The sequence below is a fragment of the Terrapene carolina genome, unplaced genomic scaffold (genome assembly GCF_002925995.2).
Source record: "Terrapene carolina triunguis isolate 2854851 unplaced genomic scaffold, T_m_triunguis-2.0 Scaffold111, whole genome shotgun sequence".
NCBI lineage: Eukaryota > Metazoa > Chordata > Testudines > Emydidae > Terrapene > Terrapene triunguis.
In genome coordinates this window covers 5,245,254-5,272,654 of record NW_020664462.1, presented here as the reverse complement: position 1 = coordinate 5,272,654, position 27,401 = coordinate 5,245,254, and the positions used below count along the sequence as shown (strand labels likewise).

Below are 27,401 nucleotides of genomic sequence, written 5' to 3'. Positions count from 1 at the left end.
ACCCTGATATTCTATGATTATCCATCATGACCCCAAACTCTTTTTCAGAGTCTCTGTCCCCCGTTCTCTAATTAGGGCCTACATTTTTTATTCCCAGATGTATACATTTACATTTGGATGTATTAAAACACATTTTATTAATTCAAGGCACAGTTCTGCAAATGCTTGAAGCCAGTCTATATAGCACTTATATAGATACTAAAAAAACAAGCATTAACATAACTGGTGCAAACATGACTGCTGATGGCTACAAATAAAGTTTGACAGCAGAATTTCATACCTGTTTGACCCCTGGCAGGGAAGGGGGCGACAAAAGACCAAAACATTACTACTAAAAAATCTATTCATTCAAATGTCATAATTTCCACTGCATCATAGGTTTGAGAATAGCACTTCACAGAAATATAAGAAAATACACAGTCCCCGTTCTGAAGGCTTACAACTTATGTAAAAGCAAAATAAAAACTTGAAACTGACAGAGCCATCAAAATGAAGTTTGAGATACTGTAGTTGACACTAAAAATGTGATAAACTTTAAATTATTATGAACGGGTGGGGAGTGTATTCCAGAGTCTGTTTTTTTAAGAGTGGATACTAGATTTATTAATAACACACAGACACTCCCCATCCCAAAACAGTATGCAAAGCCCCCTGTGGCTCTGCACAAGTAAGTAAACATAGCTGTGAAAAAATCAGTCAAGATATGCCAGCTAGTTCTACTCCACTAAGACCATAGGGAAGAAAAAAAAAATGCATGCCTTTTGCAAAAGATATCTTGAACAGCAGAGAACAAACCACACTCCCACATTCTATATATAGTAGGTTTTATGGAATGCAAGCCTCCACTCATAATCCTTTCTAGCAAGTTAGTTGGCTCAAGATTTACAAATGCTTTAGCTGAATAGTAACGGTTGACCGAAATATTGAAATATCTACAAATATCTGAAAGTGCTTGTCTAGCAGCTTTTGTACCAATTTAAATCAGGAAAAAAAACCGTATTCAGTTAAATCGATTAAACCACCTAAACAATGAGGAGTCCGGTGGCACCTTAAAGACTAACAGATTTATTTGGGCATAAGCTTTCGTCGGTAAAAACCCACTTCTTCAGATGCACTGCTTCTCCATGCATCTGAAATGGGTTTTTACCCATGAAAGCTTATGCCCAGATAAATCTGTCTTTAAGGTGCCACTGGACTCCTCGTTGTTTTTGTGGATACAGACTAACACGGCTACCCCTCTGATACTCAACCACCTACTATACATGCAGTTATACCAGTAGAAGAGTGATCATGTTGTACTCAATCAGTACAGCTCCCTATTGTGGATTCAACTGAATCGGTACAAAAGCTATGTGTAGACAGGCTTTAAGTATTACCAGCGATCCTTAGATTTTCCTTGCTTTTTTCATCATTAGAGATAACGGAATGAGAACAGCCTTCCTTTTTCTATTGCAATATTTCAAAACTGAATGTGAAGGATAAAATGCATTTAATTTTTATTTCAGATTCAGTAAAAGCTATTTTATTCCCTTCCGCATTCTCTTAACATCTGAAGTTTCAGCACAAATGACTCCTGCCTCCTTGTACTGTAGTTCAAGCTTTTGTACTTGTTTACTTCACAACTCTCCTCTGACATCCCTCTGTTCAGAAATGTCATTATTTTCTGTAGCCTACCACCTCTCACATTCTTTCACTTCTCCCTATAACCTCTTAACAAATTTCTGGCAGGAATATGTACTATAGAGATGGGGAAAGGAAGATGCTTCTTCATTTTCACATATAAATATATATAATTTACCATATAAGAACAAGTCACAACCATCATTTATACTGTTTTGCAATATCAATAAAAAGCACTAAGGTATCCTCTTGTTCTCAAAACTGCATAACATCCTTGAATTGTTAACATCAGTTCTTCATGAAATAGATTTTAATATTTATCCACACCTTAGTGATTTTAGAAATAATTCAGAGTCTAGGCTGTCCAACCACCATTAAGTAAATTTCTACAGTAGGAGCACTTCACCTGTATAGAAATAGTGATATACTATACCAGTAAAGTGCTCTTAACTTATACAGGCAACACTTCACTTTTACTGGCACAGCTTATTCCACCCCTTGCTTCCCTGAGCAAAACAAGCTATAGCAATAAAACTGCACTTTTTGGCCAGTATAATTGTATCTGCCAGCACAGCTATGTTAGGGCTTGGCTACACTTGCAAGTTAGAGCACATTAAAGCAGCCCCGGGCCCCCTAGCTCACTATCCGTCCACACTGGCAAGGAACGTAGAGCGCTCTGACTCCAGGGCTAGAGCGCTCCTGGTATTCCACCTCGGCGAGAAGATTAACACTTGGTGCGCATTGGCTGAAACGCCGGGGCACCAGTGTGAACAAGGTGTTGCATTACTGCGCTCTGATCAGCCTCCGGAAACGTCCCATAATCCCCTTAAGTCAAGTGGCCACTCTTGTCATTGTTTTGGAATCACTGCAGGAATGCGCATATCCCCTTTGAAAGCTCCATTTCTGACAGCCCGCTGCTTATCTGCTCCGAGACAAAGCACCCATTACTGTGGAATGCTGTGTGTGAGAGAGAGAGAGGTGGGTGTATGTCTGTTGCCGTCTGAACTTACAAGACAGCATGCTATGCTCTCAGCCCCCAAAACACACTCTCTCTCCCCCCACATACACACAACCCCACCCCCCTCATTTGAAAAGCATGTTGCAGCCACTTGCATGCTGGGATAGCTACCACAATGCACTGCTCTCTGTGGCCGTTGCAAGAGCTGCTAATGTGGCCACGCCAGTGCACTTGCAGCTGTCAGCGTGGACAGATTGCAGCGCTTTCCCTACTGTGCTCTATGAAGGCTGGTTTAACTCAAAGCGCTCTGCATCTGCAAGTGTAGCCATGCCCTTAGTCAGGGACCATACCCTCTCCCAGATGAACGGAGCTAGGCCAGCAGAAGTCTATAAGATAAACATGATCTGAAGGACACTTTAAAACTTGTGGCAATAGATAACTTCCCTTAATTACACTTTCAGTAAGATGGGAAGATACCTCAACAGTCACCCTTGTACAGTGCTTAAAGTGGTCTGAAAAAAGCCTGGGAGGGGAGAGTGCCATACTCTGGGAGCAACAGCTTCAGGAAGTGATTAAAGTGACCCGGCTTGATTTTTAATTGCTCTTTCCAGGTCTGCAAACACCCCCCCCAAGAAACCCTTTAAGCACTGTGGCGGGAAGGTTTGAACACGATCTAGCGGGCACTAGGGCAGCGGTAGCAGGGAGGGTGGATGACAGGCAGAAAAGTGGGTTACCCGTTGCCGCCGCCAGTGCTGTTGGAGGGGTCAGGCCAGTGCGGCAGCAGCCTGCCCCCTCAGCAGGTAGGTACCAGAGTGGGGGGGCACTTAGAAAGCCCTGAGAGGACCCCCTAAGAGCAGTGGGGGGGTCACTGCCCCAACAGGCACAGGGAAGGGAGCAGCCCAGCCCCCCACTGCCAGAGAAGTGGGGGGCCTGTCACACCTGCCCCAACATTTGAGGCGAGGGGGGCACCCCCCACAGAGCAGCAAGGCGCATCCGCCCCCCCGCCCTCGAGGGGGAAGGAGGACTAGGATTCACGCCCGCCCCTAATACGGGGGGGAGGGGAGCACACCCCCCTCAGGCAGAAGCGCCCCCATAGACAAGCAGGGCACACTCCCCCCCCACCCCCAACCAAATGGGGGGGGGGACGGACGGACGAGGCGACCTCCTAGCTCCGCCCACCGGAGAACAGGGCACAGCCTCGGCGAGAGGCTCCGGTCCGATCCCTACCCGGGGGAGGGGGCGGGTGGGGCTTGGCCTCACCTCCGGCCACGAGGCCCTCGCGCAGGGGGGAGCCAGCGGCTCAGCGCTAGTAGCCACCATCTTACACCACCACCACCACCGCCCCAGCCTCCACCCCTTCGCCCGGGCGCGAGATGGTGGCGCCCGCCGAGCCCACTTCACCCACTGACAGGTGAGCGGCTCCCCCCCCGCCCCGGGCGCGAGGCGAGGCGGGAGCCAGGCGCGTGGGCGGAGCAGCCAACGGTCTCCCTCCTCCCGTGCGCGCGCTTTCTCTCCCCTCTCTCAGCGCGCGCGCTTTCCCAGCCTCCGGTCGCCCAATCTGCGAGCAGAGCGGGATGAAGGGCGCGCGGGAGGGGAAGGGAAACCGCCTTGACAACCAATTGGGAAGGGGGCGTGAAAGTGGGATAGGTCGCTGGTAGAAATTATTGTAGGAGGCGGGGCCTGAGACAAACAGGGTTAGAAGGCAGCGTGAGGGACCATCGACGAACCATTTCACGCTTAGAAAAGGGGGGAGCCACATCAGAAGAGAGCGTATGGGCACTGGGGGGGATTACATGCAAATCACGTCAGGGGTGGGAAGGAAGAACGTTGGGGGGGTTAGGGCAAACCATTTCAGGGTTAGACGGGAGAGTGGGAAAATGATTCCAGGGTTAAACGGGTAATTTGGGGCAAGCCATTTCAGGGTTAAAAGGGGCGCAGTGTGAGGGGCCTGGGACGAACCATTTCAGAGTTAGAAGGGAAAACAGAGGGGATTGAGGGCAAACCATTTCAGGGCTGGGAAGGAAAAGAGGGGGTTGGGGCAAACCATGTCAGGGTTAGAAGGGGCAGTGTGAGGGGCCTGGGAGGGAGCATGGGGGCGGGGAGCAAAGCATTTCAGGAAGAGTGGGAGGGAAGTGAGGGTAAACCATTTCGGTCAGAAGGGAGGGGGTGAGGGCGGGGGATGAAGCATTTCAGGGTTAAAAAGAGTTTGGGAGGGGGTTGGGGCAAACCATTTCAGGATTAGAAGAGAGCGTGGGGGAGTTGGAGCAAACCATTTCCGGGTTGGGAAGGGTAGGAGCAACATGCCCACACCAGGAGTTACTTTGGGACCCAAGAGCAGGACCGGGGCAATGCCCTTGTTTCCTCAGCCAGCTCCGTGCCCAACTCCTGCTATGAAATGAGAAGTTGGAGGCCCATTCTCAGCAGCCAAGTGTGTGCATGTGGAAGCCACTGTCAGTGTCTGCACTAACTGGCCGCAGTGGGGCCAGGTTCAGGGCAGCGGCCTGGACCTGCAGGCTGGGTTAATGCTGCACTCACCTGCTTACTGTAGAAAAATTACTTGGCTTTTTGTGTTTCTAAATCAAAAGCAGTCAAACCCTTGGAGGCATGTTCCACCCACATCCCACCCGCCAGACTTCCCCTTACATTCGGGGTCACTCAGTGCAAAGATTGAAGGTGCAATACAGTTGAGGTCAAACTAACTGGCCAGTAGTTCACTTTTTTCCCTTTCTTAAATATGGGTACTGTATTTGCAATTCTCAAGTCATAGAGTAGAACCCCTGAGTTTAGAGATTCATTAAAAATCCTTGCTATTGGGCTTGCAATTTCATGTGCCAGTTCCTTTAATATTCTTGGAGGGAGATTATCAGGGTCCTGCAATTTGGTCTCACTAAACTATTTGAGTTTGGCTTCCACCTCCTTCTTTCATTAGCCACCTTGCCACTGCCCCCAAGTTCTTCATTACCCTGTTAAAAACGGAGGCAAAATATTCACTTAGGTGTTGGACCATACCTAGATTATTTTAAATCTCCACACCATCCTCAGTGTTTAGCGGTCCCACTTCTTCTTTCCTAGTTTTCTTAATATGGCTAAAGACCCTTTTACTATTTAATTTCCTGTACAAGGTCCAACTCTGCTTGGCTTTTGAGTTCTCATCCCCCCTCTACACACACACACACTTTCTGACCTTTAAATGGTAGCTTTCCTTCCTGATCCATCCCTTCTTCCATTCCTTGTAGGCTTTCTACTTTTTCTTAATTAACTATTTGAGATGGTTGTTCATCCAATTTCATCTGCAACGCTTCTCTACAATTTTTTCTCCTTTCTTGGGTTGCAAGTTTCTGCAACTTTGACTTAAAGCAATTCCAAGCCTCCTCCACATTAGTCCACTCCACTTCCCTAACTAATTTCCTTAATTTTCTAAAAGTTTACCCTTTTGAAATCCAGGACTCTAGTTGCCAACCTATGTTTGTTTATCCTTCCATTTAAGTTAAACTGAATTAACTCATAATCACTCTAACTAAGGTTGTCTTCTACAACCAGTTTTTCTATGAGGTCCTTGCTACTTACCAATATTAAATCTAAAATGGCATCACCTCTTGTTGGTTCGGTGACTGTTTTGTGAATAACTCTGTTGACTATCACATTGAGGAATATCTGGGCCCAACCATTATTAGTAGCACTAGTCCTCCAAACTATATCTGAGAAATTAAAGTCTCCCATAATCACTCAATTCCCAGTAGCATTTATTTCTTTAAAAATAGTAGAGATCTCTATCACATATCCAAATCGGATCCTGGGGGCGATCTGTAGGAGACCCCAAGCACTATCCCAGTAGAGCCTTTTATTATCTTTTTTCCCCATGGAGGTGCTAGATTTTAGCAGGCAAAACAATGTATTTTTCCCCTAGCATCATTCTCAGAAACAGATTAATTGTTTTGGCTGAAATTTCCCCAAAACATTTAGTCCATACCACTGGCCACAGGAACCTGGCGTGGAAAATTTCAGCCCAGACAGTTAAAGTTTGCCAAAGTTATAAGAAACTGAAAACAGTCTTATAATGGAAAGTGTTGATCAATTTTAATAATAGGTGGTCCTATCAGCCCTGCCTTTAATAATGTGTTTTAGTGGCAGTGTGCTTGCAGTGATGTGTTTTTCTCTCTGTAGTGGTTGTTTTTCTTAATTTTTGCTGAGATTAGTCATTGAAAGACCTAGTGAGAAAACATCAAACATTTTAATTCATGTGAAAAACAGTGGAAGGAAAAAGAAGTCCACTGGTTATTTTCCATTTTTTGACCAGTTCAAGTTAAATTTAATTAAATTACATATCATGTCTCCATAAAATAATAGATTTATCTATTTCATTTCAGTCAGTCTAATAACTTATTTTAAGATTAATTAGATTTACTCTATTATTTGCCACCTGGAAGGTATATTTCAATGCAACCTCATAACAAGCAAAGCCATTTTTTCCTAACTTTGATGCCTAATTGGAAGTGCTTAAGTGCATGCATAAGCATCTAACTAAAGTGGTTTGATTTTCAGAAGTGCTGAACACACACAGCTCCCTTTGATACCAATGGGCATTGCTTAACACCTCTGACAATCCAGCCATTTTCAGTTAGTTGCCTATATTATGTGTTTAGGTGTCTAACTTTAGGCATCCACATTTGAAAATTGTGATCTGTGTTTATTAAATATATATATATATATATATATATATATATCCAGCCCTTGCTAATATAAAAGCAGTAAGAAATGTGTGTATGTAGCTGAAATAACAGATACAGCTCCCATGAAAAGAAGAGACAGTGTTTATTCATGCTGCATGTACAGTAGTACAGTATAAATATTCTGAGAAGAGCTTGCGCAATTGGTGGCAGATGGAAAAGCTTTTCTTGACAAACCAGCATAAGCATATTCTACACAGTGTCTCGTCACATTCAGAGAATCCAGAAAGTCTAAAGCACTACAGATTAATTTCTAGTTCAAGCTTAAAAACAAAACAAAAAACTCTATAAGCAACCTAAGAACTGACTGATACTGAGGAAACGTACATAATCTAAAAAGACTCTTCAGGAACTCATTCCTATGTCAATACCATAGCCAAACAATTCTTCAATCGCACGAAAATATCCTTGCCCCAAAAAAATGAAAATAGGCCTTTTTTCATTTTTTTCCTTCGGGGATAAGTAGCCAAGCATCACTTACATGTCATATTGATGGATTTCATTACAAGAATTTCAGCAAAAATAATAGAGTGATTATTATTTGACTAAGTTTATTTGACCAAGTTTGGAAATTAACTGTCGGTTTGATCTCTCACTTTAATAGGTAAAGAAGAAAGTAGCCAGTTCTTTCATTTCACACTGCATCAACTTTTTTTAAAATGTAACCCTAGAAAACTTTTGCTGACTTTATAAACAATTTTATGTAACAGGCTAAATTGGACTTTTGTTACCTTGGGCAACTTGGAGTACTTCTGCACTACAGTACCCTCATCAAGATTAACACTTGGGTTGAGTTTAGAAAAGCTTGGATGGAACACTTCAAATGGGAGCTGCCAATAAACATTTTATGAAAAACATCAACAAGAAAAAGGTAACTTATTTCACAATGATCATTAGATTTTCAATCCTATATGTAACTGAAGAATACTGGGACAATTGCTGTCATTGTGAAGGATTCCTTTTATCTTTTATAGTTCCAATTCCTCTTGTGCCTTAATAGATGCTTTTATTTTTAAATATTTAACACGTGTGATATTATTTCTTGGAGGGTTTTAAGAACAGGTTAGACAAACACCTATCAGGGATGGTCTCAGTGAAGGGGACTGGACTAGATGACTTATTGAGGTCTCTTGCAGTCCTACATTTCTATGATTCTTTATCAGTTTTCTTATATCCCAAAGGCAGTTTAGTTTTGTAGCATCAGAACGATAACTATCAGACAAACTTGGCACTGATCGTACACTGTTATTAGGACAAGTCTTCAAGATCAGTGCTAGTTAAAATACAGGTAGTTGTACTGGCATTAAGGAGGGAGGCACAACAGTGGCCAAAAGATTACAGCTACCCCCTGCTCCTGTCCAATAGTGACAGGTAATCTTTAAAGAAAAACTGTGGTGTGTGTGTGTGTGTTTTTGTTTTTTTTTTAAATGAAGAAAAATGATCCCCAACTGCACGTGGAGATTTATATAAAAAGCACAAGGAGCTGCTTTACTGACCACCTAAAACAACCCTTCTTGTGCACCTTCTTGCTCTTTAAGGTATTAATGATATCATCCATTGCAGGAGAAATGGCAGAAAGTGAACTCCGTCTTGACAGGTAACAAGCCTTCCAGTTCATCTTTTAACTTCCCGTTCTGGTAGTTAGAGGATGCTTAATTTAACATCTTGACATCGATCCAGAATGGGCTAAGACCACATTGACTACAGTGGGCATACGGGCAGACCCCTTCTGTGAAGACAAGCACATCTGCCAAACTAATGTACTACTATCACTGAAAAATAAAAGACCTTTGTCTATGCCAACTCCACCTAACCTACAGGCCAATCACACAGAAGCACCAATATTAAATCATTGACATAGCTAACTTTTAATGAGTAATTCCAGATTCCTTTTACAGCAAGCCTGAGGAGTTTTAACGAATATGAGCATTCTTCATATACATTTCACTTCACAGTAATGGCTACAGCAAGGCAACGACAAAATGCCCTTTGGACAACGGTTATTTCAAACAAATATTAAACAGGGGTAGTTCATCATCTTGGGCCCCTTCCAGACCCATTCAATCAGGGCCCTACTCATTCATCCCCCTCACTCCTCTTCCACACACCTCGCTTCTGAGTTCACATTGATTGATTTATTTTAAAAAAAACACACACCGCTTCTATAAATTAGTTTAGGGTTAGAGGGGGGTGAGGAAGAGGAGGCCCAGAGGAGGCCGGCGGGGGGGGAAGGAGGTGCAAAGATGGGAAAAGTAGCCAAAGGGGCCCCAAATTATTGGGTGCAGGTTTGAGCACCCAGGAAGTCAGGTGGCTAGAGAAACCCCCGGTAAGAGCCAGCAGCAAGGCCTTATTTGTGGGCCACATGAAGCCGTTGGAGGATGGGAGCAGTAGTGAAGCAGTGAGGAAAGTGAGGGCCTGGAGAAACCCCCTAGTTAAGGGCAAAAGAGTTAGACAGCTGGGAAGAACAGGAGTGTGGGTGGCAAGCAGGCCTCAGATCCATAGGGCACTGCACAGGCTCTACTCAGCACTTTCTCATAGAAGGCAGGATTGTTACTCCCTCCTGCATATCTAGGGCACTGTCCCCCATCTCCCAGAGAGAGCCCTCTATGGGGCTGAGATTCATGTTGGCAGGGAAGGAGTGGAAATTTCACCTTGGGGAGGGGATATGTCCCTTCATTGGCTTTGAAGAGATTATGTGGGAACAGTCATACAGCCTGGAGTTTTGGCTGCCTCCTGATGGTTTTTGGCATTTTTTTTTTTTTTAAAGAATCACAAGGCACATGGTCCTAATATTTTATTTATATGTTCTTAGTACCTTTATTTAGGCTTGTCTATACATAAAGTTGTACTCTTTTAACTATTAACCATACTAGTATATTTAAAGTGTCAGCATGGATAAACTTAGGCCTGGTCTACACTAGAAAGTTTTAGTGGCAAAATTTTCCTTTTGGCAGCACAGTTTTGCATATGTCTACACTCAGGCCTCATCAACACTACGAAGTTAGGTCATCTCAACTACATCACTCAGGACTGTGAAAAATTTTACGCCCTGTGCAACATAGTTACGCCAACCTAGGCCCCAGTGTAGGTCACCGGAAGAATTCTTCTGTCAAACCTTCCTACCACATCTCAGAGAGGTGGATTTACTACAGCGATAAAACAACCCCTTTTGTCGCTGAAGCAAGTGCCTACAACTACAGTGGCACAGCTGTAGCTGTACCACTGTAGCATTTCTAGCATATACGTACACTTATTTGTGATTTCTACCAACCAAAATCTCAACATTTGCCGACAAAGTTAAATCAGTTATACTGGTATAAAGTTGTTCATATCAATATAGTTTATTCCCGTAAAGGATGGGGAAGGCATCTATATACAAGTATAATTGTGTGCAGACTAGGGGTTGTACCGGCGTACCTATTTCAGTAAAATATCACACCCCGACATGAAATAGTTATACTGGCACAAAACCAGTGCGTAGATCAGGCCTTTATTACCAGTATCCTGGCCATGGCAGGGCAGCTCTGGGTATACCATTGATCATTGTGCTCCCTCTGCTGACCTTGCAGCAGTAGAGTGCATACTGATATTACACAATCTGCATACATTGCTCACCCATGTGGTCAAGTATTAAAAGCAAAATCCTTATTTCAAACGCAGAGTACAATCCATTCCTCTTCCTTCAGAGAGAGTTAACAGTAATGACAAAAAAAGTTCTCATCAATCAGCAATTTAGGAGCGGTGCTGAAAGCCTGATGCAAGGAACATTCACAGTGAACATTTTAGCCAGAGTGTAGCAAAAACACATGCTATTGAAAGAAATGGGCAGCACACTCCTGTTAAAAAGCCTTACAATACCACAGAAATAATCCTAACATAAAAACATTTGACACATATTGTAATAAATTTCTATTCCCACCTCCCCTTTCAGCATTTCAATATATGCAGCACTATATTCAGAATAAGTTTTGATCCATCCAATGGAGGGCAGACTTAAATACTCAGCAGGGCCCAGATCCAGCACCACCCAAATAAACACAGGGCACTCTCACATAGAGTAGGGGCTGGATTCCTTAATGGCCCCACTGGACTCCTTAATATTCCTCACCCATGCCAAGCCTCCTCTCTCTGCCCCAAAGAGACTCTTCAAGCTATATGTAACCAGCAGCGGCTCCAGGCACCAGCGCTCCAAGCGCGTGCCTGGGGCGGCAAGCCGCGGGGGGCATCCTGCCGGTTCCTGCAAAGGCGGCAGTCAGGCAGCCTTCAGTGGCTTGCCTGCAGGAGGTCCGCGGGTTCGGCGGCAAGTACGCCAAATTCGCGGGACTGGCCGACGTCCCGCAGGCATGCCGCTGTAGGCAGCCTGCCTGCCGTGCTTGGGGCAGCAAAAAAGCTAGAGCCGCCCCTGTATGTAACCATCCACTATGTCGTGGGAGGAAACAAAAACTCTCAGCAAAGCTCCCAGACACACAGCTGGGGAGCAGTGTCTCTGTGACAGGCTCCTCTATGGTCCCAGAGCCCGTGGAAGTCCCTCTCTGCATAGCTGTGGGACCTTGGCTTTGGGTGAGCTAACCAGCTAGTGGAAGTCAGTATAGAGATCTCCTCTGTACCTTGCAAATTCCCATCGGACTGATACAACCAGCAATAATCGGCCTGTCTTTACTCTCTTTGAGCGAGGGAAGTACGGTACAGGGCACAGAGGGAGAGCGTGGGCCACAAGAGTGCTGTGGCTGGGTCAAGGATCTTCAGGGATGGAGCCTAGTTGCCCAGCACAGCCCAAGTCTCCTTAATCTCCCTCCCCATACACCTCTCCCTTAAGGGGAAGCAAGCAGCAGGAACTCCACAAGGTGAACTTTACAGACTCTGCTGAATATTTCTCTGCTCTCCTATGTGCTTCTCCACTTTAGCCCTTGTTTTGTCAGTGACTCGCTGATGCATCAGGTTCCTTCTGCCTTTTGGCCCAGCTCCCAAGGACCCTTCTGTAATACACCCTGCTCAAGTGCTGCAAATAAAAGATAAAGACAAAAGGAAAATATGATGGAAGGGAGTAAGAGAGTGAATGAATTTCCCAGCCTATCAGACAAAGTTTATTAAGTAAGGCAGATGTGCTGCAGAGGATCCCTCATTTATTTGTTGGTAGTTTTTGGCCACCAGTTAGGTATAGATGCAGTAAGGTTCACACTAGTGTCGCCTGGTAAATTGATATGAAGTGGCTCATTTATGTTCGCTAATCGCAGCAAAGCTATGCCAAGTTCATCTCCACCAGCCCGGTACTTGCCAGCTGACTTTCCCGATTCAGTTAAGATCGCAGCACCCTCAGGGATGCTTCCCAATGGCAAAGGAGCTGAAAGCTGCACTGGCAAGAGGCGTTTGCGGATGACACCCGTGTGGTGGGTCCTAGCTGTTAACTCCTGTCCAATATAACAGCCTTTGGTAAAGCTGATTCCATTCATGTAGGCCAGGTTGGATTCCAGTGGTAAGGCTACTCCTGGGGGGATGTCTTTTACGCCTTCAGCTATTCCTGGGGGGAAAATAGAAGTAACTGATAAGTTTTGTCCAGCTCTCACAATGTATAGCACTTTTAGCATCTATCTTGTTCTCAGAAAACTGTAATTTAAAAAAAAAAAAAAAAAAGGAGTAGAAATAGTTTGAAGTTATTGGTTTTTCAATATGTTGGTTGGAGACCCAAGTTGAAATCACTAGTCATAACTGAGCAGAGCTAGCAAAGGCTGATTTAAAAGATGAACCAAAAAGCTGTATTAGAGCCTGATCTACTGACATTTTGAGCATTCACGAGCACAGTACTGAAATGGAGGGCAGTCAAAACCAGGCAGGACTGGACCCAAATGAACCCATATACATTTAATACAAAGGGCCATATCCTGCTCACCTTAATCACACAAGTAGACTTTAGGGTCAATAAAGAGCTATTTTTGGTCATAAGCTATGTAATAAACATAGGATGGTCAAATGAAAATACCGCTTCAGCAATCAGCCCAATTATATTTTTTATCTTAAAAGTCAGGGCATACAGAGAAATAAAAAACATCCAATTAGTTAATAACAGCTTTATGGAAACGTTAATATTTTATCCTTTTTGACAATATAAATAACTTCTGATGAAGGATTATTGAAGGAAATACTCGGCGTGGATCCATTACAAACTATGCACCCATCTCCATTATGACCATAGATTCATTGTACTATAGGAGCTCAGACTCTAATATATTAAATACTTAAGTTAAAAATATAGTTTAACTGAAGTATTTCCTGTTATTACCCAATAGTAGACTGATTTTCAGTGGGAATTTCAGGGGCTCAGTATCTATGAAAATTAGGCCGCAAGTCCCCTTCTTTATTTTTTAAACCTAGAACTGTGGTTTAACTAAGGGTACGTCTATACCCAGCCGCTAGTTCGGCGGCTGGCAATCGAACTTCTGGGTTCGACTTATCGCGTCTTGTCTGGACGCGATAAGTCGAACCCGGAAGTGCTTGCCGTCGACTGCGGTACTCCTGCTCGGCAAGAGGAGTACCGCGGAGTCGACGGGGGAGCCTGCCTGCCGCGTGTGGACCGAGGTAAGATCGAACTAAGGTACTTCGAACTTCAGCTACGTTATTCACGTAGCTGAAGTTGCGTACCTTAGTTCGATTTGGGGGGTTAGTGTAGACCAAGCCTAAGATAGGCTCTGATCCTGTCCTGCAATCTGATCTGGAAGGGCAGACCCTACAAAGTTTAAGGCCAAAAGAGGGGAATTAGATCATCTAGTCTGACCTCCTGTATATCACAGGCTATTAAATTTCACCCAGTTACCCCTGTATTGCTCCCAATAACTTATGTTTGGCTAATGTGCATCTTCCAGAGAGGCATCCAGTCTTGATATGAAGACAGCAAGAGATGGAGAATCCAGCACTTTCCTTGGTAGTTTGTTCCAGTGGTTAACCACCCTTCCTCACTATTAAGTTTGTGCCTTATCTTCAGTTTGAATTTGTCTGGCTTCAGCTTCCAGCCATTAGTTCATATTATGCCTTTCTCCACTAGATTACAGAGCCCATTAGTACGTACCTAGCATTTCCTCCCCAAGAAGATACTTATACACTAATCCTGTCACCTCTCCATCGTCTTTTCGATAAACTAAACAGATTGAGCTCTAGAGTCTCTTGCTAGAACACATTTGCCTCCAGCTCTCAAATTATGTTTGTAGCTCTTTTACACAGCCTCCCTAGTTTTTCAAAATCTTTTTAAATATGTGGACAACAGTATTCCCACGTTGGTCTCACCAATGCCAGATACAGAGGCAAAATCACCTCCCCACGCCTACTCACTCACTATTCTCCCTTATACCCAAGGATCACATTAGCCCTTTTGCTAGTGTCACACTGGGAGCTCATATTTTACTTGCTTGTATACTATAACCCCTAGAGTCACTGCTTTCCAAGATACAGTCCCCCATTTTGGAAGTATGGCCTACATTCCCTGTTTCTCGATGTCTGACTTTGCATTTGGCTGTTTTAAAATGCATTTTGTTTGAATGTGCCAAGCTTACCAAGTGCTCCAGATCCAGTCTGTATGACTGCCCTGTCCTCATCATTATATATCTTTGTCAATCCTTGTGTCGGCCACAGCGATTTTATATTTACTTCGAGATCATTGATAAAGTGTTGAATAACATTGGACCTAGTACGAATCCCACCAGGACCGAACCCATTTAGTGATGATTTCCCAGTGACAAATACTTTGAAATCTGTCCGTTTGCCAGTTCTTAAACCATTTAATTATTGCTTTGTTGACATTGTATATTGCTCACTTTTCTAAATCAGAATATCATGCATTACTAAGTCAATTACCTTACAAAAATCAACCACACTTGTAATCTCATCAAAGAATGAAATCAGGTTTGTTTGACGAGACCATTTTTCATAAAACCACATTGATTGGCATTAATTATATTCCTATCCTTTCATTCTTTATCAATTGAATCCCATTTCAGATTTTCCATTCATTTGCCTAGGATTTGTCAGGCTAACCAGCCTATACTCAGATCATCTTGCTTGCCTTTTTTGAATACTGGCACAACATCAGCACTCTCCCAGTCTTCTGAAATTTCTCTGGCATTCGAAGATTAATTAAAAATTAACATCAGTGGGCAGAGAGCTCCTCATCCAACTGTTTTAGGACCCTTGGGTTCAAGTTATCTAGGCCTGTTAATATCTAGTGGATGATGTTTAACATCCTCCTTAGTTACTAATAGAATGGAAAGTACTTCATCAGACATATATGATGCAAGTACATCATTCTGCTTCTTTCCAAATACGGAGAAAAATATCTATTGAACATTTCTGCCTTTTCTGCATCATTATTAATAATTTTACCATCTCCACCTAGTTATGGGCCTATACCATTTCTTGGATTTCTTTTGTTCCTAATATATTTGATTTTAAGTAAAATCTCCTTATTGTCCTTAGCCCTGCCAGCCATAGATTCTTCCCTGATGACTTTAACTCCCCTTATTATCTGCACTTCATAACAATAAATATAAATTAGAAGTTATCTATTCCTCCTTTTTCCTTTTGTTATATGTTGCTTTTTTATTTATAATTACTGTCTTTGCTCTGCCACTGAACCAGGATAGGCTTTTAGCCAAAATTGTCCTTTATCTTGATTGTGGAATCGCAGCTTTTTGGCCATCTAATAAATTCTTCTTAAATAACTCTCAACCTTCATTCACATTTTTCTGTCTAAATTTTCCCTCCCCATCAACTTCACTCGTAATTTTCCTCAGCTTTGAGAAATTAGCCCCTTTGAAGCACCAAGAATATATACTACTTTTCTCCCTTTGCCCACATTAAATGCAACTTCCTGTCCAGTGATTCGTTTCATCTGATGCCTGGCTGGAGTCCCATGGAAGTCAATAGGGCTCTGCATGGGCACAATGGTGAACCCACACACATGAGATTGCAGTTATCTTAGTTACCAACTCAAAGCAAATACATATCGCTTTGATCGTAAATTTCTTTATGAATCCAGTCATACATTTTTACTAAACAGGCCACATTCGTTCTTTTTTTTCCACAGCAACAGGCAAACAAACAAGCAAGCACAGTTAATATTCCAAAAATAATCAAAATGACTCAAACCACAAAAATGTCTGACCATATGGAAACCAGTAATCCTTTAGGCATGCCCACATCCATACATGTATTTAAAAAACCCAGCAGCTGCATACTGTATTCAAAATATAGTTATAGTTACTACATCAAATGTAGTCCAAAAGTATTAAACAAGAGCTGTATTTACTACCATGTCAGCAAACACATTCAGACATCCAATACTTAGCATTTAACTTCTTCTAGTGTCTTGCATTAGAACCTGAGTATGGAGTTCTCATAGTAACATACATCTCCCTCATTTTCCTAATTCACTAGTGTATAAAACTTAAATCGGCTTTACCTTGTTTGTACCTGTGCTTATGATAATCGCTAATATTTCCTATATGACTTCCAGGGACAATTTCTAGTGGATTTTCCTCTTTGTTTGTAATCAATCTCCAACCCATGACTTCTCCTCTGGGATCAGGAGTTAAAACCAAAGTTTTGGCTGCACATTTATCAAGGGTACTGGAAACATCTCCAGACTGTTCCTCTGGGATGACTGCCCATAACGAGAGATCAAGGCAGGGGGCTATGTTTACTTTCCTCCGGATCTTGTACGATTTCAAATGCTTTTGAACAGAATCCAGCACTGAGTAGTCACACTCCAGCAGGATATTTGGTTCCTCTTCTTGACTTTCATGAAGCCTGAAAAAGTAACACATACAACGTTAAAAGAAACAGAAGAAGTAGTTTCACCAGAGTCTTTTACCTTAATCCTGAGCCAAGTCCAATGATATGCAGAATTTACTGAGTGCTACTAGTGCTGATATGGGCAGTACTCAACCTTTTGGACAACTATGAAATGATTGCACCATACTTTTTTTCTATTAAAACAAACAAAACAAATCAAAGAAAGCAAACAAAATTGTAAAATTATAAAGGAATGGAAATCTACACTTAGATTCACCAAGTCCCACCAAACCTATCCAAGTTATTCTATTATTGGAAGGTCAACTCCTGCCATCACTCTCAATGATGCCAGTCGTGAGCACCCAATTGTCCACTGCTCTGACAAATGTGTTTTCACCCATGCCTGACCCCGTTCAATAAGTGGGAAAAGACTCCCAGTCCCAGTAAGCCATCATCTTACCCTCCTTCAGAGGCGGATTTACCATGAAACAAACAGTGCAGTGGCACGGGGTCCCCAATGACAGGGGGCTCCCAAAATGCAGGACAAATCTCATCTAGCAACCTGCCCCCGAGTTCCGGCCGGTAGCGCAGCAGGGCTCAGGCAGGCAGGCAGGCTGCCTGCATTCCGTGGCCAGTGGCCCCACGCCGCTCCCAGAAGCGGCTGGCTGCTGGCACGTTTCTGCGTGCCCCTGGTGGGGAGAAAGGCGGCTCCGCGCGCTGCTCCTGCCCCAGGCAGCGCATGGAGACCCGCTGCCCCCCTTCCCCCTACGGGGCACACAGAGACGTTCCAGCAGCAGCGCAGCAGGGCTAAGGCGGCTCCCCGCCCTTGCTGCCTCCCTCCCTTCATACCATGCCACTCCTGGAAGCGGCCGGCATGTCCCTGTAGCCCCTGAGGGGGGGGATGTCTCCGCGCATTGCTCCCGCCCCAAGCGCCGACTCCGCAGCTCCCATTGGCTGGGAACTGCGGCCAATGGGAGCTGTGGGGACGGTGCCTGCGGGCAGCAGTGTGCAGAGATCCCCTGATCCCCCCCGCCTAGGAGCCGCTGCCAGAGGGGTCTGCCGGTCGCTTTGGGAGCTGCGCTGCCCAAGGTAAGTGCCGCCCCCCGATCCCTCCCGCACCCCAATCCCCTGCCCCAGCCCAGAGCCCGCACCCAGCACCCAAACTCGCTCCCAGAGCCCTAGCCCCACACTTCCTCCTGCACCGCAACCCCCTGCCCCAGACAAGGTACCTCACTTTATTTTCATTTACTACCTATTACTTATAATATAGGAGGAGGATGAAGAAAAAAAGAATGAAAAATGGGGGGCGGGGAGATAAGAGAGAACATTCCTTTTCTTGTCTGGGTCCCTAGAGGGGATGGCCCCAAAAGTGAAGCTGCACACAGGGCCCCACTAACTCTAAATCCACCACTGCCCTCCTTGAAGTCCCTCCTCAAAACTTACGTCTTCCATAATGCGTAGATTAAACTGTAATCTGATAACAACTAGGAAGATGAAGCCTGTGATCGCTACTTCTGAATAGCTAAGAACTGCACACATTCTATTATATTAGTTATCCTGTTTCCCCTACCCCGGCCTGCTTGTTCACATCATCCACTTGTTATGGGCAGCAACTGTGTATTTTTGTACAGTGCCTATCACAATGAGGCCTGACCTCTCTATGCCTTTTATGCACCATCACAATATAAATGTTAAGTAATAGTAACTGAGCTGAGAATATCCGAGGGCCCCATTTGTCACTGCTTACAATTATGTAAAGGAATGTGCAATGTTGCCATTCTACTCTGGTAGCAGTTTAAACCAAGTTTGCACAGATGTGAATGACTGCATAAGGCAGTGGAAAAATCAAAGCCAATATGTTCATATATCATCATAGAACATTTTTAGAGTTGGTGCTTCAGTACTATAGTGAGGGATGCATTAGAAACGGGCACCTTATTATTACTTATTTACATTGTGATAATGCCTACAGACTCCAATCATCAATCAAGAGTCCATTGTGCCGGCACTATTTACAGATTAAAAAAAGACATTTAACTACAATCAACTGCATGAAACATCTTGGGGGATTATTGTATGTGAAATGGGAAATACACAAAAATTCTTAAATAGTAGTGATAGGAATTACCTCTGAAGAACAGAAGTGAAGGGAGAACAAAACAACACATATTAATTTAAATGGGGAAAGATGAGATCTTTCATCCACCTTTTTTTATGAACAAGAAAAACTAAACTAATGCATATTGTAGGACTGATATGGCCCTGATCCTGCAAAGACTTACACATGCGCTTGACTTTACACACTGTAAGTGGTCTCATTGATTACAGCAGGTAATCTTTCAGAAGTGGTGTGCTGAGGCTTCATTTATTCACTCTAATTTAAGGTTTCGCGTGCCAGTCATACATTTAAACGTTTTTAGAAGGTCTCTTTTTATAATTCTATAATATATAACTAAACTATTATTGTATGTAAAGTAAATAAGGTTTTTAAAATATTTAAGAAGCTTCATTTAAAATTAAATTAAAATGCAGAGCCCCCCCGGACCGGTGGCCAGGAACCAGGCAGCGTGAGTGCCACTGAAAATCAGCTTGTGTGCCGCCTTCGGCACGCGTGCCATAGGTTGCCTACCCCTGGATTACAGCATCACTAATGCACAAAGTCAACCATGGACAAAGGCAAGATCAGGCCCTGTAACATTAGCTATGCCTAGTTGACATTAAAAGAACACCACCATTTTTCAACAGGATTTTTCCCCAACAGTTATTCATAATAAACCACCATTGTAAACGTGAAACAAAGGCATCTCTCCCTCCATGGCATAGGCCAGCAAGTTTACTACTGTAAGGTTGCTTTAATTTGCAATGGGCTTATGACTTAAGATACCTTTTTTAAAAATTCACACCAAATAATTTAAGAAGGCCCCAAATGAGCAAGATCCTTAAAACACGCTTAATTTAAATTACACCCATTTCCAGGGCTTAAGTGTTTTGCTCAATCAGCTCTTAAATTAACTTTGCACGCACCAAATCTGGCCAAGTTATACAATTAGGTCCACTACATCCCTATCTGACGTCACAGCTAGCAAACTCATCTGCTCCCATATTCGCAACATAGTGGTACTGACTCTAGCAATGGTCTCTTCCACGTCTTCCCTCCCCCGCGTGCATTGGTCTCACCTGTAGAGGATGATATCATAGAGGCACCGGCCCTGCACGTTGAGCGCATGCGTGTACTGAGCGCGCGGAGGGGGCGAGGTCTGTGGCGAGGGAACCCCGCCCTCCGGGGGACGGTCCGCCCCGCCCCACATCAGTCGCGCCACGTCATTAGTGAGCAGGCCCTGCAAGAACGTGTCCGCCTCGGGCCCCTGCACGCGCAGGAGCGCGCGGCTGAGCGGGAAGCACCGAACAGCCGCGGGTGGGGGAGGGGCGCCCCCGCTCAGCCGCCTCATCCCTCCGCCCCCACCTATCCACCGGGGGGGGCGGCGGGGTAGACCGAGCAGCGCCGCGCCCGCCCTCACCAACATGGCGACGCGAGAGAGACGGAGGCCCGTCAGGGCGGACCGACGGGAGCAACCTCTGTAGGCGTCGCAGCCGCCATCTTGCGTGCGTCAGGTTGGGGGCGAGGCGGAGCGCGAGTGGTAACAAAACGCTCCTCCCTCCGCCCCTCAACTCCGCCCCTCCGGAGGTAGCCACGCCCAGTGCCCCTCCACAGCCCTGCGGGGTGGAGCTATGGGGTCAGAGCCTCCGCCAGCGAGGGAAGGCCTCAGGCAACCCTCTGGGCCCCCACTGGCAACTGGGGGGTTCACCCCCCCCCCCAGTCAATATCTGGCCTTGGGGGCTCCCTGTTGCTCTGACCCTGACCCCCGCCTGGTGCAGCAGCAGCACCCTGCCTCTGTACTGGCACCTCCCAGAGAGTGGCCGGTGGCACCGGGCGAGGCTGACAAACACCCACCGCCTGAGCCAGGCTGAGGCGAGACTGCCCCTTCCCAGCAGCTTGGGAGGCTTTCCAGCCATAGCCCTCAAAGCGCTGTACAAAGGAGGTCAGTCTTGCCATTTTAGAGGTGGGGAAACTGAGGCATGGAGGTGCCCACGGTCACCCAGCAGACCAGTGACAGAACTGGGTTTAGAACCCAGGTCTCCCGAGTCCCAGTCTAATGTTCAAGCTACTAGGCCGCTAGGACCCATCTTTGTTGTTAAACTTGGCACCTGGCCCATACGTAACCTGAACAAAGCATATGCTTGGCTTTCTTTGAATATGTTTGGTTTTGAAGTAGTCAGGATTAAATTGCAACGCTTGTCCTCAGTAGGTGCAGTTCTGACATAGATACACTATGTAGCGCCATCTCCTAACTAAAACAGCTGGGGTCATCTGTTTGTGCCATCTTTCTCCTGCTCTCTGGGAATTGATCAGCCACGTGGTAGGGCTTGAAAAAGGAGGATGTGTTTTGGACCTAGAGGTGGTTTTTTTTTTTTTTTTGGCAGTTGTTATTCAACATGTTTCTACATATCTGCTAAGGAACTCAAACGCTGCATTGCTATTAACTCTAGAGAGGGGATATATGATTGGTGGGATCACATAAGACCTACGTTATCCTCCAGCCACCAAGGAATTGAAGATCGGGTCCTATTTACATGTCATAGTGCACGTATGGAACTGAGGTACGTTTTCTCTAAAGAAGCAAAGGGAAGTGCCTCAAGTAAAATCAATTTAATATTTGTGCTATGATTCCTGTGGGGTTGGGGCCTCTCCCTGCTTGTCCATTTCCATTGTCCCTCTCTTTCTTCAATGTGTTGCTTAATCTTTTCCAGACTTCTCTGCTGTTCCTTTAATCACTGGAGCAGGTACATACAAATCTTCCTGAGTACTCAGTGGCTGGTACACTGGAAAATGCCCCCATTCAAAGGGTTAAGCTTTTCCAAGTGTTTTTTACTGCTCCGTAGCTCTCTGCTGCTGCTTCCCTTCTGCTGAGGCCTCTCCTCACTATTCTTTTAAACTCCTCTTCCTTACATGCTCCCTGAGCCTTGTTTAATTCTCTTTTTGATTCTGCTTCCTGACTTTCTGCTTTTTCCTGCTCTGCCAGTTGCCTTCCTGGATGCCTGACTCTTAATGCTAGTTCTCCAGCATTTCCCAAGCTTTCTGCTGCACTCTAAGCTGTTCGCTACTCCCCCAGGCTTAAATGAAAACTGAGGAGGAACATTATCAAAAGCTTCTTTGCTAACACACTGTGGTATTTGATGGTAATGTACAGAATGTTTAATAAGATTGGAATTTGAGTTATGTTACTTTGCTCTGAAATAAAAAAAACCCTGATGGAAGCATCTTGTCAAAATGACTTGCTAATGTGAAGGTGAGAGCTAAAAATCACCATTCCCTGGCTCATTAATACTAGACTAACTCCAGGGGAAATATATGCTAAGAACTATGATAGCCTTGCTTGAAACTCCAATTTATTACAGTGGAATCATCTCCCAGATTTAAAACATGTTATCGAGTCATCTCTAAAGGCTTGTGCTCTGTTCCTCCTCCCCCTGCCCCAGAAGCTTATTCTCTGTTCTGCGTACCAAGGCTCGGAACATGTATGTTTAACTCAAGACAGCAAAAGTTATCCGACTGAAGTTTTGCAGCAAAACTTAACCCTTGGGATCTCAGCTGTATAATAAGAGGAAGACATTTCAAAACTGGAAAAAAAAATTAATTTATTAGAACTGACAGAAGCAATTGAGTATAGGCTGCCACTCAGCCCTGAACTACTTATTTATATTACAGTACTGTCTACAGCCCCAGCTGAAATTGGAGCCCCATTGTGCTAAACATACACATAGTTAAGAGAGAGTCTCTGACCTTGAGCTTACAGTTTAAATAGACAAGACAGACACTGGGTGCAAGGGGGGAATGGCAGAGTGAGGGGACAGTAACTTACCCAAGGTCATACAGCAGAATAGTGATAGAGCCCAGGTTTCCTGACTCCCAGTCCAGTGCCTATCCATGCTGCCTCAGAGCTTTTCTGTCCTCTACAAGGATCTCAGGACAGTAGGGGATGTTTTATACCATGTTTGGTGTCAGCAGCGAGGCACAATATGAACAAGAACTAAGGGCATGTCTACACTTGCCATTTAAAGCGGAAAAAGTCCCTTTTTTGCACAAAAGCCGTGGGAGCGTCTACACTTGCCAATGACTTTTTTTTGCGGTGAAACTCACCGCAAAAAGAAAACCACCTCCACAAGAGCTGTACAGCTCTTACGGGTGATGCTTTTGCGATGCTGTGCAAGTGAAGACACATCCTTCCTGTTTACAGAGCTTTAGCCTCCCCAGGATATCCCACAGTGCCTAGGCGACCACTCTGGCCAGCAGCTCTGCTGCTCTGACGTCAGGTAAACAGACATCCACCCCTCCCCCTGTAAAGCCCCGGGAACTTTGAAACTCCCCTTCCTGTTTTCTTGGCAAGTGCTCACTTATCATCTGGCCAGGTGACAATGGCTGCTCCATGGAGCAGATGATCCCCTGCTTGGAGCAATGCTGAGCTACTGGAGCTGATCAGTGTTTGAGGAGAGGTGGCTGTGCAGGGATGCAGGATGCCCCGTGATCACCCTCCACCCTCTTCCCACAAGGCCCATTGTCCAAATGGAGAGAGCTGCACTGTGGGATAGCTGCCCTCAGGGCGCTGCTCTCATCAGCGCTGGAAGTGCTGCAGATGTAAACACTCTCTGATGCCTGTGGAAGTGAGTACACAAACCAGCGCTTTTCTTTCATCGATTCACTATCACCTATTGAAACTGACAGCGCAAAAACTCTGCTAGTGTAGACATAGCCTAAGTGTCAGCTTCATCCTGAATTTCCCAGCTTTCATCTGTTTCAATCAACCTCTTGAATGTGATGCTGGCTGAGTTAATTTACATTTAAATACAAACTATCTTGGTCCCAGGGTGAATGCAAAATCAGCTTTTACAGTTACACCACAACAGCCTTAGCTCACATTGTCACCTGGGATCTTGTGGAGCTGATAGGACAGAAGTCCACAAACTGTGGGGTGCGCCCCCCCCCAAGGGGGAATGGAGGAATGTTCCGGGGGGGGCTGGGCTAGCCCCCGCAGGGAGGGAGTGCAATGCTGAAAAATGTGGGGACCATGGGGATAGGAGGCATACCATGGCTGCAGCCACTTGTGAGCTTCACAATGCTAGTGTTCCACTGAACTCAAAGCCATAAAAGGGGCTGATCCTGCAGGTGCTAAGTGCCTGTCCCCTCCACTGCTTGACAGGGAGCAGACCTTTGAACTTAAATGGTGCATAGCCCTTGTATTGGCCCTCTGCAACAGGGGTGAATTTCCCTCTACAGTAGCTGTCATTGTGTGCCAGCATTAGCAGCGTAACAGCAACATCTCGACCATTACCATAGGCCACAGCTTTGTCTGGCACGCAGCCTTGTCCTGTTGCAACAGATTTGTAGCTACGATGGTTTTGACTCCCTTTTTAAATGGCTGGCCTTGAGCTGCAGCCAGATTCCTTCCGTTGCCCACTTTTGAAGAGCATAGCTTTTTCCCTCCCTTTCAATGCAGCGTTATCTGGCTTTTAATTCTGCTTAGTGCACGGGGTGTTCCCAGATGAAAGCAGACACTTGTTAGGCAGCTGCGTAAACAGAAAAAAACAATGTTGAGAAGAAAAAAGAAAAAGAAACAACCTGTGGATGTGATTTTAGGTGACCTTGGACACTCCCTCCAACAGACCCATTCTGCTGGGTTATTAGCATGAGTTAGCAAGGTTCTAGCCAATGTGGAAATGCTAGCATTGGTAATGAGGGTGAACACTGGCAAGGAAAGGCAGAGAGGCAGGATGATGTGATTGCTGGGTGAGCTGGACATACATGAGATTTTTTTATGAGACTCCTTGCCTCAGTTTCTCCACTTGTAAAATGATGTTCACTGGGAGCATTTTGAGTCTTAACTGAGGGCAAAGGTCCAGATCCTCAAAGTTATTTAGGCTCCTAACTTCCAGTTGAGGAGCTGAGCCAAAGTGCTTTGGGCTCCTTGAATGAAAGGTGCTAACTATGAACAAAGTGTTATAAATGTTGGCAGTTGAAAATAGATGGTTCAATATGATCTTGCATGTACCCTCCCCCTTTCTTCCCCTTGGTGCGTAGTGAAATGTGTTATGAGCTGCCTTTCTTTTGAAGGATGAAGCTAGGTCTTTTTTCCCTACCTTGCACAGAGCTGGAAGAGAGGGGTTTCTAAAGATTTCAGCAGGCCGTAGGATGGGGAGGAACCCCCTTTTTCCTACAGTTTGAGTTCTATAGTGATGATGACTTCTTCGCTGCTGCCCACAAGGTGCTTCATTTCCCCCATTGCTCCACAGTCCTCAAAGCCATCAAACAGGGCCTAATCTTGCAGGGTGCTGACCCCCTCCACCTATCACTGTTCTAGAGAATGGCAGGAGCAAATCCTGAGGAACTGCAGTGACACTTGACTCTCCAGAAGCCAGTGCAAAGGGGGAATGGCATATATTTGGAATCACAATCAGTTTTAGGCTACGTCTACACTACGGGAGGGGATCGATTTCAGATACGCAAATTCAGCTACGGGAATAGTGTAGCTGAATTCGACGTATCTGATCCGACTTACCCCGCTGTGAGGATGGCAGCAAATCGACCGCCGCAGCTCCCCCCTCGACGGCGCTTACTCCTACCTGGGCTGGTGGAGTACGCGCGTCGATTTGGGGATCGATTATCGCGTCCCGACGATCTCTCCCCGCCGATCCGGGTGGGTAGTGAAGACAAGCCCTTAAATGCAAGGGGTTTATTAAAGAACACAGCGCTAACTATAGACCAGGGGTCGGCAGCCTTTCAGAAGTGGTGTGCCGAGTCTTCATTTATTCACTCTGATTTAAGGTTTCCCGTGCCAGTACTACATTTTAACGTTTTTAGAAGGTCTCTTTCTATAAGTCTATAATATATAACTAAGCTATTGTTGTGTGTAAAGTAGATAAGGTTTTTAAAATGTTTAAGAAGTTTCATTTAAAATTAAATTAAAATGCAGAGGCCCCCGCACCGGTGGCCAGGACTCGGGCAGTATGAGTGCCACTGAAAATCAGCTCACGTGCCATAAGTTGCCTATCCCTGCTATAGACAAACAGCCTTCCCATAGCTTGAGTTCCAGCATTGTCCTTGTTTACCAGACACCACACCCTGTCTGGAACACGATACAGGATTACACAGAGACATCTAGTGGCTGAACAACACTGCATGTAAACATTGGCATGGAGGGGGAAGTTCCTTTTGCAGGGCCTATATCTGTGTACCTACATGAAGCCTAAAGGTTAGCGAAGGTATAGCTTTGGCTTATTGCATGATCCTAACCTTCACCCAAGCGGTATCAAAAATCATGGTACATAAAAGGCTTTTTGAATGGGAACAGTGAATGACAGAAACATTCTATTCAGTCAGAGAAAGCAAATGTCCAACATCAAGTGGGCTAATTTCTGAGCCTTTATTTGACTTTCTGGTTTTTGTGGTTTTGATTCATATTTTCCCGGCTTTCCCATGTTTGCATTGCAGTCAGTGAAAGCAGCATTAGCAATGTTTCTGCTGTTTCTGCATTACCTTTCAAAAGGGGAAATTAAATTTACCTGCAATATCCAAACTAACTTTAGTAAGTGTTTTGTTTCTTTTTATCCAGCAACAATTAAATATTTTTCACAGCATATCAGCACAAATAACTACAGCTCCAATTGAATGAGGATTTTGTTAAAATAACTTCTTTACAAACAATAGGACTGGGAGCCACATTCTGATCTCAGTTATGCCGTAGTAAATCAAGAGTAACTTCACTGAAGGCAACTGGCTTACTCTGGATTTACACCAGTCTACGTGGGAGCAGAATATGGCCCCAAAGGCTCAATCTTGTTAGATACTGAGTGCCCTCAACTCTGACTGAGATCACTGGGGGCTAAGAGCACCCGCTCCCTTGCAAAATTGTCCACTAAAAGTGAGTTGGTTAAAGCAAAAACTGATCTGCTAACCTTGAGACACAGGTGCCAAAAAAACTTTATTGCTGGGGTAACGCCAGAGATTTCAGTGGGATGAATTTGGCAGAAGTTGAATTAGTATAGCTGAGAATCTACCTTTCAATCTTCTGTCTCGTGTCCACGCACATAAACACTAATTTAACCCTGCATTGCTCCAGTTGATTTTAATGGAGTTGCAGTGGTGAATCAAGCCCACAGCTCTTTCCCAGCCATTGCTCTTTTCCATCACCTCTCCAGGACACTAGAGAGCTAATGGGGGAATTATGACAAGCAGTGGGCTAGGATTTTCAGCCAAGTGAGCTGAT

The 27,401-nt window shown here is 44.9% G+C and overlaps 2 protein-coding genes across 2 annotated transcripts in view; both read right to left on the bottom strand.

Moving 5' to 3' along the window:
* LOC112112364 (meiosis-specific coiled-coil domain-containing protein MEIOC-like) overlaps positions 1-3,909 on the bottom strand; it is a 50,277-nt gene extending 46,368 nt beyond the window's left edge. The window contains exon 1 of the mRNA XM_029911634.1: positions 3,839-3,909. Within this exon, the coding sequence (XP_029767494.1) occupies positions 3,839-3,898 (60 nt within the window). The 5' untranslated portion in view covers positions 3,899-3,909. The remainder of the gene's footprint in view (positions 1-3,838) is intronic.
* A 4,817-nt stretch (positions 3,910-8,726) lies between these two features.
* On the bottom strand, positions 8,727-21,154 carry IBA57 (iron-sulfur cluster assembly factor IBA57). Its single transcript, XM_024208285.3, has 3 exons — positions 20,260-21,154; positions 16,751-17,097; positions 8,727-12,823 (listed from the first exon to the last, which is right to left on the bottom strand). The coding sequence occupies exons 1-3, from the start codon at positions 20,604-20,606 to the stop codon at positions 12,429-12,431; spliced, it is 1,089 nt and encodes a 362-aa protein (XP_024064053.2). The 5' UTR covers positions 20,607-21,154; the 3' UTR covers positions 8,727-12,428.
* Positions 21,155-27,401: the final 6,247 nt, after the last annotated feature.